General features: G+C 35.9%; 1 protein-coding gene across 1 annotated transcript in view; it reads left to right on the top strand.

Moving 5' to 3' along the window:
• The window catches only part of NEB (nebulin), a gene marked incomplete in the record, with an annotated part of 137086 nt that overhangs the window by 76328 nt on the left and 47834 nt on the right, over nucleotides 1-12924 (top strand). Inside the window, 23 exon segments of the mRNA XM_072419086.1 lie at nucleotides 6-110; nucleotides 2904-3011; nucleotides 3476-3787; nucleotides 3876-3980; nucleotides 4210-4314; nucleotides 4904-5008; nucleotides 5097-5204; nucleotides 5303-5416; nucleotides 6502-6699; nucleotides 6984-7088; nucleotides 7784-7888; nucleotides 7985-8089; nucleotides 8177-8284; nucleotides 8632-8745; nucleotides 9544-9741; nucleotides 9867-9971; nucleotides 10306-10410; nucleotides 10544-10651; nucleotides 10965-11072; nucleotides 11199-11306; nucleotides 12383-12487; nucleotides 12582-12686; nucleotides 12824-12922. Of these exon segments, the coding sequence (XP_072275187.1) occupies nucleotides 6-110; nucleotides 2904-3011; nucleotides 3476-3787; nucleotides 3876-3980; nucleotides 4210-4314; nucleotides 4904-5008; nucleotides 5097-5204; nucleotides 5303-5416; nucleotides 6502-6699; nucleotides 6984-7088; nucleotides 7784-7888; nucleotides 7985-8089; nucleotides 8177-8284; nucleotides 8632-8745; nucleotides 9544-9741; nucleotides 9867-9971; nucleotides 10306-10410; nucleotides 10544-10651; nucleotides 10965-11072; nucleotides 11199-11306; nucleotides 12383-12487; nucleotides 12582-12686; nucleotides 12824-12922 (2838 nt within the window).

Here is a 12924-nt window from a genome sequence, read left to right as displayed (position 1 = left end):
CCCAGATAAAATATCAGGAAGCTTGGAACAACATCAAGTCAAAATACTCGACTGTGAATGACACACCTCTACTTCTAACTGCAAGAGAAGCAGCGAAGAACGTCAATGATGTATGTATTTTACACTTTAAATGTTACCATGCTTTTGTGCTGTGGATTATATATCTATAATTAAAACAAGAGAAAAAAGCAGGGTATTTTTAGTGCAGCAATGTATTACAAAAACAATCATGTATCTGACATGTACAATGTTATATTTCACATTTGTATACATATAAATTCATAGTAAATGCTTCCCACCTGACATAATCGAGTGGGGAGTGCAAAAACTAGACAGAGATTCCTATTGTAGACTGAAAAAAAGTGTAAGGAAGGTAAATCTTGTGTCCCTACGCGTTTACGCCTTAACTGGCGTAAGAGTCCACTGACTTGTGGACTCTTAAGTTATTAATGACAGTAATACAACAGGTATATTCCACATACATAATTACAATGGTGTAAAGTGCAGTGCGAATAGTTTACAATAAAGGCAGTAAATGTGAATAAATTTAGGAGATTGTATATCAAAGATAATGAAAAATGAGCTGAGGTCGAATTATATTAGAAATAAAATTTAAATGAGATAAAGTAAGGGATTATTTTAGTTAGTACATAAGTAGATATAGCATGGCGTGGGTTGGTTTAGGTATTGTTGTATATCTGTACAAGGAAAATTAGAAGGGTTAAGTGACAATAAGATTAATGTCATGTTAAATTGGGGTAGAATGTGCCAAATCAGTATATATAGCATAGTGAACCTATTATAATTTGGGTAAGAAGGGTTTGTAGCTTAGTACATCATTTATACCTGGGTACTTAGTTGCTTGTAGGTTTACGATCTATCTACATTCTGTTTGTAGAAGAAGGATATCAATGTTGACCCCTCTTGGATCGGGGGGATGTGTTCCAAGGCGTAGAAACTTTTTCTATGGGTATTAAATTTATGTTTAATAGGATTATGTTTAAATTGATTTTTCCATTCGTGATAGCATAAATATGTTCATAGATTGCTTTCGTATAGGTCTTCTATTCTTGCCTATGTAAAATGCCTTGGTCTATTAAATTACCGTTGGGGAGAAGGATATAAATGGATTTGGGTATCCATGTACACTGTGAGCCCCGACCGCATTTGAAGGTGCCTCTTGTGTCATGTTGACTAGTGGTTTTGGAAGAGAAATGACTTGAGACTCATTGGTTCTTAAGCGATGGGTGCCTTTCTGTAAACTATTTGTGGTATGCTTGAATAAAGTGCCTCTACGTCGATAGTAATTATGGTAGTGCCAGGTGGAACCTGTAGGTGGTTCTTAGATTTCAAAAGCTCAATGTTGTCTTTTAAGAAGGAAGGCATCATAGTGATTAAGGGTTGGAGGTATGCATCCATCAACTCGCTAACGTATGAGGCTATGGAGTGAAGGCTATGGAGTGAATTCCAGAGACTATGGGTCGACCTCTGGGGTTTAGGATACTTTTATGAATTTTGGGAAGGGTCTAGAAGGTAGGGGTAGAGGGTGTTTGATAAGTAGATAATCCCTTGTATTCTTATCGATGATATTGTTTGTGTAAGCATCCCAATTGATGTTATTCTTGAATGTTGCCGAGGTATCAGGAGATATTGGTGAACACCAATCCTTATTTTTTAGGACATTGAGACAGATTGATTTATACTGATTACTGTCCATGACAACTGCATTCCCTCCTTTGACGGAAGCTTTGATGACGATATCCTTGTTGCTTCTGAAATTTCTTAATGCTCTTCTCATTGCTGGAGAAAAGTTAGAGATCTGATCAGCTTTTTTGAAGTTAGATTTTAGTATATCTGTTGTTACAAGATCCACGAACAGTTGGATACGGGGGTTTAAAGATAATTGAGGGAAGTAACTGGACTTAGGTTTCATTAGGAGGGGATTATTTTCATCTGGTGTTAGTGTTGTGGCTGTTGAAGATACTGAGTCTGGTTGATTTTCTGAAAATAGTTGCATGAGGACTCTAAAATCTTCCATTTTGTAGGCATGTGCCGTACTGGTAAAGGTTTCTTCTTTTATTGGGCCATATATGCATCTTAGGAGTAAGTTGTGAGCAAATAAATTAATTTTTTTCTCTTGTTTTATTTTGATACTACTTACCTACCAGGGTATGCAATACATCAAACACTAGAGAAGGTGAAATGGTTAATATAACATATTCACACTCATATATATATATATATATATATATATATGCCACTGCATATGGCACAACCTTATCATAGGCCATCCAATAGATTTCACTTCATCTAATATATACAACCTGGTCCAGTGTCCAATAAAGCAGGTGCAACATGTTGACCTCCTATCATGATACAAACATGATTGTGTAAAGTATCGATAGGCGATTAAGTACTTTTTTTAGCAAAATATTGTAATTATTTATAATGTATACATAACTAAATTCTATGATCTTACTGAAGCTCAGCTGCAAAGGAACGAGTTGTACATACCGTAGTAGCTTTCATTTTTTTTGGTTGTCTAAAAGACTAATGGATATTGTGAATACAGCTGTAAATTTATTTAAGCTGCAGTTAAAAAAAAACAGTAAATTTTTTGCATAGAAAATAAAAGTCTTCTAAAAAAATATAGCTCCCAAATAGTTTACAAAAATCACCTTTTTGTTTTCTAAAACATTTTGATCATGCCCTGCCTAGCAGTTGCTGCTAATCTGCAGATACCCAGTTTGTGATAAGTTAGCATTTATACCCTAGGTATATGGACACAATGTGAAAAGCTTGTTACTGTTTTGTATAGCTAATTTGATGTATAATATTACCCTAATAATAATTTCTGTCCTGCTCAGGGGTAAACATTCATACTGTAAATTTCTATTTTCTAGAAACTCTACAAATCGGGCTGGGAGCACATCAAAGCCACTGGGTACCTTATGCCACCTGATGCAGTTCAAATCAATCATGCCAAAAAGAGTGGCATTGCCCAGAGTGAGGTAATTATAAGTGCAGATGGTTTAAATAAACCAACCATGAAATTTAAATACTATGTATGTATGTGAGATGTTGCTAGGATTTCTTTTGTGCTTTCACTTTGACCTAGGAAGTTGAGAGGTGTGATTCATTCTTCATGATGCCCCAACCAGTTTTCTAGTTTGTAATATCCAGTCTTTGTATTTGGGAGCTGGCTGAAATTGTTTTAAAACATGGACCCATTGATGACTTTGTCAATCAATGTAGGTACTAAAATAGACAAATATATAATTTCACATAGTTAGTCTGATTAAAAAAAGACATATGTCTATTAAATTCAACCACTGGGAAAATAAACCATACTACAAACCAGCATATCGTATACAAAACCCCATATACATGGTTGATCCAGAAGCACAAAAAAACTATAAATAATTGTATGCCATATTTTCATATCAATCTATGTTGTTATGTTTTCTCTTTTTAGCTGAAATACAAATCTGACTACATTAAACAACGAGGCCACTATGTTGGAGTTCCTAGTGCAGACGCTGATCCTAAACTCAGGTGGTTCAAGCATGTCAACTTTATTCAGAATGACAGAGAGTATAAGAAGCTGTATGAAAAGTTGAAGTCAAAGATACATATTCCTGCTGACATGTTACATCTTGAACAAGCCAAGATTGGACAGAGTTTGGCCAGTGATATTGATTATCGCCACTATCTGCACCAGTGGACATGCCACCCTGACCAAAATGACTGCATACAAGCCAGAAAGGCTTATGACCTCCAGAGTGATGTAAGTGATTAAGGTCTACTACTAATCTTCAACAGGTCAACACAAGTTGAGATCGATAATCATGAATGTAATAATTTTGATATTTTAGGCTGTGTATAAATCTGACCTGGAATGGATCCGTGGCTGTGGATGGATTCCTCTGGATTCTGTAGAGCATCAGAAAGTGAGGAAGGCTCAGGAACTGGTGAATCAGGTGTGTGCTTTTATATTTTAATAAATAAATAATGGTTATCCATATTATTTTTGTCTCAGTGAGTATCATGGGTATGTTTGATCTTTGCCCTGTGGTCTTTATACTAGTTTAAAGCTAGTGTGCTGTTATAGAACCCTGTCATTAGAAAGCAACTCTTTTATTAATAAAAATTGTATTGCTTTATAAGTAAACAGTGAATGAAGTGTTGTTTTTGTTTTTTTCTTTGCAGAGAGCCTACAAAAAGGACGCCATTGACAACTTTGAAAAGTTCACCCATGTAGTTGATACCCCAGATATTGTTCTTGCCAAGGCCAATGCTGTCAACCAATCTGATGTAAGCATATATTTTCTTAAAGTGAATTTGTATGTTTTTCTAGTTGGAAACACATGAATCCTTATCCAATTGTATAGTTTATTTCAGTGTTGGAGATTAATACTGAGTTTTAGATGTACCTCAATATATTGTAGCCATGTTAATTTTGAATACCTAATTATGTTCATATTAAACAAGTAAGAAGAAATTTGCTTTACGTTTATTTGGATAATTTAAGTGTGCACAATTATTAGTTAAGATTCTCAACTCCCATAGTAGAAAAAATGTCCAATGAGTTGCCCAAAATCGAGTGCTATTCTGGGTTCTGTGCACACCTCCTTTCTATATTATGGAGAATCAGAGAGTCCTAAAATAAATTCTCTCTTTTGTTGGCAATGCTGCTTCTCTATAGATACAGAAGAGTGCGTAAGCATTGTAACCCTAGTATAGGAAGTGTGTGAATGGCCACCTAATCTAAGGACCAGTAAGATGCAAACAAAAATACATTTTAGAAACATTTTTTTTATATGCATTTTAAAGTATGCTTAATTACCAGCTATGAACTATGAACTATGGCTAACTTTGTTTTGCTTTGCTTTGTTCATTTTAGCTGAAATACAAAGAAACATTTAATGCAGAAAAAGGCCAGTACATCGGTTCTGCAGAAACTCCTTTGATCACTCACTCCAGGGAAATGACTAAACTTGCCAGTGATGTAAGTTTGAAGTCAGTATATCAAACTAGCCAGTGACAAGAGTTTGATATCTGCTGTTCATTTAAACATTCCTATTTATATTTTCTAGAAATTGTACAAAGACTTGTGGGACGCCTCCAAAGCTCTAGGTTACCAGCTGGATGAAAAGTACATTCCAATTGTTGGAGCCAAACACGCTAAGCTTGTTTCAAGTGATGTAAGTAAAGTTGTTTGTTATGTGTTAGTTATTAGACTTATTTCCTATTTTTGAGACATGTGGATAGTGATGGAACTAATAGAATATTTGTTTTATAGCTGAAGTACAAAGAATTCTATGAAAAAGAAAAAGGACACTACCTTGCTGGCACCCAGATTAACGACTTCCCAAGTGTTGTGCATTCATTAGCTTTCCAGAAGATGAGGAGCATGGTAAGATATTTGCAGATGTGTAGACCCTGAGGGTCCTCATTTGTCCAGGTCTTTGGTGTTGTATCCTGTGCATTCCGGGCTGTAAAGCTAAGGTTTTGCACTACCATCCAAGGTCTCTCCATATGTGGTGTTGTTGTAAAGGAAAGGCAGTGCACCCAGTGTGTACCCACTGCAATTTATTATCACACTATGCCTGTAATATTTCAGCTAAAGTGCCTAAATATATATATATATATATATATATATATATATATATATATATATATATGCGTGTGTGTGTGTGATTAAAGGCTTAAATCCAGAACTCCTAATTGTTAATTCCCAACAAAATAGGACCATGCTGTAAAGCAGGGTTGGCAAACTTTTTGGACCACTGGGCCATTCAGAAGGTCAAGAAGGCACACTAGGCCAGAAGAAACAAGGTGTCCAAGGAAAGTTTTTTTCCAACCGTGACTCCAAGCGAGCAGCCTCAGTCTTCTGCTCATCCGCGGTGTAGTCTTAGTATGTGTGTGCGTGATTGGCATCAAAAAGCCCCTTGGGATTCAACCACTTGAAAGTGCTGTTGTTGTCAATGCGCAGTAAACACAGGGCTTTGTTGCCACGTTGGACGAAAAATAAATTGTCAGTCCATTTGGGTTTGAAAACACGACTTTCAAAGTCAACCTTTCGGAGACTGGTAGCCGAGCATTGCTTCTGCTCTTTAGGTATAGTAATTGGGGTTACTGTGCAGGAACTCGATAATATTGTGGTAACTCGCGATAACCCGACAATTCAATTAGGCCGGATCCAACAAAAAATACCTAGGGGGGGCGTTAAGCCGGACTGGAATACTGGTTAGGTCATATCCGGCCTAAAGGCCAGAGTTTGACTACCTCTGCTGTAAAGTATCATAGCCTGTCCATTACACTGGACAATTTTACCAACTCTAGAATTGCTTAGCAGTTCATCACAACAATTAAAATATGTTAACTTATATTACAAAAAGACTTAAACCAGCTGGATAAGAGGTCATTGTGGAATGTTTATATTTGCTACTTCCACTGGTATGTCAAGTCACAGTTTCTATGTTGTTCTGATTTTCCTAGCTGCCTTATGTAAAAAATTATGAGGACAACAAAACAAAGATTCATCTTCCAAGTGACATGATAAACAATGTCGTGGCTAAGAAATGCCAAGAGATCTTGAGCGATATCGTATACCGACATTATCTTCATGAATGGACATGCCTACCAGATCAGAATGATGTCATCCAGGCTAGGAAAGCCTACGACATTCAGAGCGATGTAAGTAATGTCTATTTGAAATTTATCCAAGCATTTTGCAAACTAATAACAGTTTAGAGCTCCTAAATGATATGTGGCATCTTGTTAGAGGGAGCTACATTGGAAAAAAAACAATGATATATTGAGGAATGTAACAAACACCAAAACGATTTCATATTTCATGATAAGAATTGTTTATATGTATCCAAAAGTTGTTTAAGATACATATAGACACAAAAAATATATTTTAAACATTTTCTATCTGATAAATTCTGGTTGACCTACATATTCTATTTTCTTTGAAGAATATCTACAAGGATGATCTTACCTGGCTGAAAGGTATTGGATGCTATGTATGGGATACACCAGAAATCTTGCTTGCTAAGAAGTCATATGACCTTCAGAGTCAGGTACGTAACACTAGGGGCCAATTTTTAAAGCATATGGCAAAACTACAGAGATAGATGCTGATTTTGTAAGTTCTGCAAACAAATTTGTGCTGAACCAACTAAAACACCATTGATTTTATTAAAGAAACATTATTGATGAATCATAAGAGCGAGCAAAGGAAAATCAATCATTGCAAGTGCTTTTCATTGTAGTAAAAAGGACACTGGCAACTACTCTACTCAAGGCATGTAAATGAACTTTTCTGCTGTTAAAGAATTTTCTCTGCAGAAAACACTCCACAGGGCACCATACCTTTTACACCTAGAACCTGGAATGTAATAATACACGCAAAATGCAAAAGGAGTGTGATGAACAGATAGCAGAATCCTGGATGGTCTGTTACAAGGAACCCCCAGTCAAAACATTTTATTTTGTGGTTTTCATTACAACTGGGGGCAAGTACAATCTCTGTAAGCTTTTATTTACTTCTTTCCCTGTAGAGAATCACATAAAGTCTGGAAATGTCATGTAATACTGTGAACAAAGCTGTAATTAAAAACATATACAGCACATACAGAGTAGCAGAGATATGTTGATACCAGCCATTAGAAAATGTGTAGTGTCCCCGAAAATGAAAATTCAATAAAAAGGATATCACAAAATGGTATTGGAGAGGTAAAAAAAATAAATAAATAATTGTCTCCATGTGTTGTAGATTTTATATCAGAAAGACAGCAAGGACAATTACCAGAACTTCAGCGTTGTTACCGACACTCCTGTGTATGTCACAGCTGTCCAAAGTGCCATCAACGCCAGTGAAGTAAGTACTGTTGATCCATTTGGAAAACATTTTTGTGGCAAAGCTCACAGTTAAATGTGCTTTACAGTCCTGAAATTCTACCCTCTTCTTGTGTAGCGCAAATACAAAGAGGACTACGAGAAAAACAAGGATAAATACACAACTGTTCTGGAGACTGTAGACTACAACCGCACTCAGAACCTGAAGGATCTGTTCAGCAATGTGCGTATCAATGTTATGCTTGGAGGTTAGTGATTAAGTCTGGGTTCCTTGACTACATTTTCCTAATGAATAAACTTTTATTTTTAGAATCTGTACAAACAAGCCTGGGATACTATTAAAGCCACCAGCTATCAGCTTCCTGCAGACACAGTGGCCTTGGCATTTGCTAAACAGAACAAGCACATTGCCAGCACGGTAAGTATGTTATATATTTGTGGTATAGTACATTTTTGTTTAATTCAATTTACAATTTAAAAAAAATCCCGTACAATTGTTAAGTTCTATTCCTTTTTCTCAGTGGATTGGAAGTGTTTATAGACATGAGACCAGGTTATATTCTCTTGTCTACCATCAGACTGAGCAGGGCCAATGAGACTAAGAAGAAAAGATTTGGAACAATTCTATTAAAAAAATTGTATATATATATATTTACCTATTCATGTATTAAGTTTACAAGCTAAGCACTTATCAAAAAATGTAACTTTTTTTACTCCCCCCCCCCTAATTGGTACTTTGCTAACTGTTTATTTGTTTAATTTCAGCTGAAATACCGCGAGGAATATGAGAAGTTTAAAGCACTTTATACTTTGCCAAAAGGTATCCAAGATGATCCAAACACAGCAAGATGTCTCAGAGTTGGAAAACTTCCTTTGGATGTAAGACTTTTTTTTATATTTAGTAACATCTTCTGGCAAAAAATATCTATACAAATCTCGTTATACAAAGACATTTTGTGTATATTTATATGGTTTGTAATTATATTTACATAGATATGTATAGTAGAAGTAGTGAAATAAACTAATTGCTGCACAGAAAAAACAATGTGTAGATAATAAATAGATAATAGTGAATGATGAATCTGACATTACCTCAAACATGCCATGGAATCAATTACTGATATTGAAACACATGCACTGGAAGGATTCCCATGAAGGAATGTTTGAGGGAATGTCTGATTCCCTGTTTTAGAAATTGAGCCCATAGAGTAATTATTGAATGGAACCTACAATAGTGTTCTAATAGCCCAGTTGCTCAGACTAGGCAGTAAAGTCCTGTACAGATCCCAAACCAAAGGATTGTGCTGGAAACGATCTTAAATGATGGTTACCAGTACCAGATGAATGAAAGAGCACTGTACAGAGCCTTCCTGTTGAATGGAAAGGGAAGGGAGAAGGAATAGTGAGCCACACCACACACTGCTCTTCTCCATAGGAGTGAACAGAGTTTGTTACCAATCAATCACTCACCAGTTAAAATCTGTAATTTTTGTACTCTGCAGGACTGGGCTCTCAGTTTGAAAGCTTAGTTCAGCACAGTGCAGGAAAATGTCAAATGCAGCAAAATACAAAAGGTTCCCTCAACATCATATTCTTACTATTCAGAAGTCCCTTTTAGTTCAGTTTTGATACAACAAATGAGATAATTGGCATTCATTCTTTAATGTATTTTGACAGCGTTTGTACAGAGAAACCTATGAAAAGAATAAAGCTAAGATCCACATCGCACCTGACATGCTGGAGATTGTTGCTGCCCGGGAGACACAACACAAAGTTAGTGAAATTGAATACAGGAAATATCTCCATGAATGGATCTGTCTGCCTGACCTTCAGCTCTATGTCCATGCCCGTAAAGTCAACGACCAGCTGAGCGATGTGAGTAGCAGGATTATTTTATGAAGTCTGATATTTTATACATTTATTAAAATGTCCTTGAAGTTAAGCTAATATTATGCTAAGAGTGCTATTTCCAATACAAATACTTTTTTTCCACCTGTTAGATTGTATACAAAGATGACCTGAACTGGCTGAAAGGAGTGGGCTGCTTCGTTTGGGACACTCCTGAGATTCTTCACGCCAAGCACGCCTATGACCTCCGCAGTGATGTAAGTACTAAAACTTGTTCTAACTTGGAATGTTTAAAAATTCCATGCTACATTATGGTCAACTGGAGGACATTTTTCTGTTTATCTTTACATGAAAGAATGCTATATCCTCAGCTAAGACCAACGCCAGGAATACTTGCTTACTGAATAAACCTAGAAATTTGGCTTAAATATTTGAAGCTAGCACAGGCCATTTGACATCTTATAAATACTTAAATTAGGGTCTTAACACACTTGAGGTTTCAGTATGATGGGTTAAGAGCACTGACATATGTGGTCTAGCAAAATCACACGTTTCCAAAATAATTAACACAAAAATCTTTTATTTATACAGTACAAATACAAAGCTAAAGCTGAAGAGTTGAAGAATAAATACACCTCAGTGATGGAGACTCCAGTCTACGTTCAGGCCGTCACCAGTGGAAAGCAAAGCAGTGATGTGAGTAATGATCAGTACTCTCAAAGTGGAATGTCTAAAGTCTAATGTAATTTATCATTTTTAAATTATATATACCAAAACAATATTTAAAGAATCATCATAACATATATCATTTATATGCCTCTTTTTTTAGGTTGTGTATCACTCTGAATATGAGAAAAATGTTAGAGGAAAAGTTACTTCAAGCACCAAATCAGTTGAACTGGACAGAGCCAGGAACGCCAACAAGATACGCAGTGATGTGAGTGTGCCCCCTTTTTTGTTTATACACAATAGAGAGATGTAAAGGTGTTCCAAATATTGCACATGTAAGGGAAATTTTCAGTGAGCAAAAAATTTTTGGGGGGCTGTTTTTTTTTTTTTAAATGATGAATGAAAAGTAGATGTAGTTAAAATGTTTATGCCAAAAAGGAGTAAGCAGAACCATTACTGCAAAAGAAAGATATAGGACAAATGGGTACAATATAGGTAGTTGGATATAGGACATTTAGGCAAGTAAATTGATTTATTGAAATGTTAAGCCTCTAACTTGTCTTTATGTCCCTCTTCTCCAGTATCTGTATCGTGATGCCACCGTCAAATCTCTTCCTACTGGTTATAGCCTTCCAAAAGACATGCCAACTATTGTACAAGCCAAGAAAGCTCAGGCCATTGGCAGCGATGTAAGTATATTCTACCCCCCTCTACCACTTTACCCAATATTACTGGAGCCATCTTCTATTACTTATCTAACCAAATAGGAGCTGTGAACTAATTTTGATTTCTGCTTTTGTTTTTTTGCCACATAGCTGAAATACAAAGAATTCTATGAGCACATGAAGGCAAAAGCCTACACATTGCCACCAGATAATGTAAGCCAAGTCAACATTAGGAAAGTTAACAAAATACTTAATGAGGTAAGGAATTAATATTTACGTTCTGTTTATTTTTTTACCCTGTTCTTTGTATACTGTTCTACTGTTTATTAACGGTTTATTAACTGTTTATTAATGGTTTATTGGTAATAAATATTCTGTTGGCAAACAATATGTGACTTGAGTAAATTATCTATTATAAACAAAGCAACATAAAAATTAGGCTATGTTCAGACTACCAATCAGGTTACCATGTAGTTACCATTTCCTTATGCCATGAACCTCTGCCTGGTGTGAGACACTACATGACCGAGCGACTGGCAAGGTGCCAGCTGCCAGAAATCGTGCGGGATCATTTGATCCCGATGTAGGTCCAGGTCAAGTGTAGACTAATCTGTATAGATATTTATGTAACTTTCAACAGTTTAAAAAGTACTCTTTTAGTAAAAGCTAATGTTAAATGTTATGCAATCTAAATCTAAATTTCTTGACTTCACTTGTTTGTTTTGTTAGCTTTTTGCCGCTTTTCATGCATCATTTTGAGAAATATCATTTTTGCAGTATTTCCCATTTCAATATTTGAAATAGTTGATTTTCTCAATCAATGGCTATTTGTAATAATAACATCAGTTTAATTAGGTTAATTAGAAGTCCTTACATAAAAAAAGTTAGAAAGATTGGACTGTTGGTTGGCTTCCTGTTGCTTGGTAGAAACTGCCCTTAAGGTAGCCAGTAGGTCGTTATTTCTAGGTATGTGTTTGAAACTCTAAATTTGAAAGCATCTGACTGAAAAAAGTTTTTTTAAATGCTTACCTTAATTTGGTATACCTGGGCGTTTGACATCCTGAGGTGCTAGAGAGATTCACTCTGCATTTATTTACTTTCTTATCCAAGCTGTATTGTTTACATGTCAATTTTGTTGGCTCTCTGCACTGGCTTGAGACCTATGGCCATTGTACTAATACAATAAAACACCAGTGGGAAATAAAAGGGTGCTCCTGTTTTATGGAGATTTATGCTTAATGTAAGAAACTGGAAACCACTTCTAATTTATAGAAAATCAAGGTATTTTAATTTTAATAATCAAAATTATGTTTTGATTGACTATTGTATTTCAGAGGCTTTACCGACAGTTGTATCACAAGCAAAAGGATAAAATCCATACAACTCCAGATACTCCAGAGATCCGCCAAGTCAAAGCTACTCAGGAGGCTGTCAGTGATGTAGGTTTTGTAGAACCCCTGTGCTGAAAAAGGAAAGCAATCTTTTGTCACAATACACAGTTCATTATCTAAATACCTTGTCTTTGTTTTGCAGCTGGTGTACAAATCTGACTACTTTAAACTGCAAGGTCACATGATCTCCATGCCATACACCCCGCAGACTATGCATTGCCGCTATGTTGGAGAGATAACCAGTGATGTAAGTAGTTCAGTAGTGGGATAGTTGTATGTTTGGTTGTTGTTTTTTTGTGTCTTACTATCTGTTTTGAATTGAATACATGAAGAGTGATGACTAAATAACAAAAGATCATTTTTTTTCCCAATTGTATCTTCTAGAATAAATACAAGGAAGACTTGCAGTGGCTGAAAGGTCTTGGGTGCTTCCTGTATGACACCCCAGATATGGTGAGGGCTCGTGACCTACGCAAACTCTGGGT

Source organism: Pyxicephalus adspersus, chromosome 7 (genome assembly GCF_032062135.1).
Source record: "Pyxicephalus adspersus chromosome 7, UCB_Pads_2.0, whole genome shotgun sequence".
Taxonomy (NCBI): domain Eukaryota; kingdom Metazoa; phylum Chordata; class Amphibia; order Anura; family Pyxicephalidae; genus Pyxicephalus; species Pyxicephalus adspersus.
The sequence above is the reverse complement of the archived record's forward strand: the minus strand, read 5'-3'. Positions and strand labels throughout refer to the sequence as shown.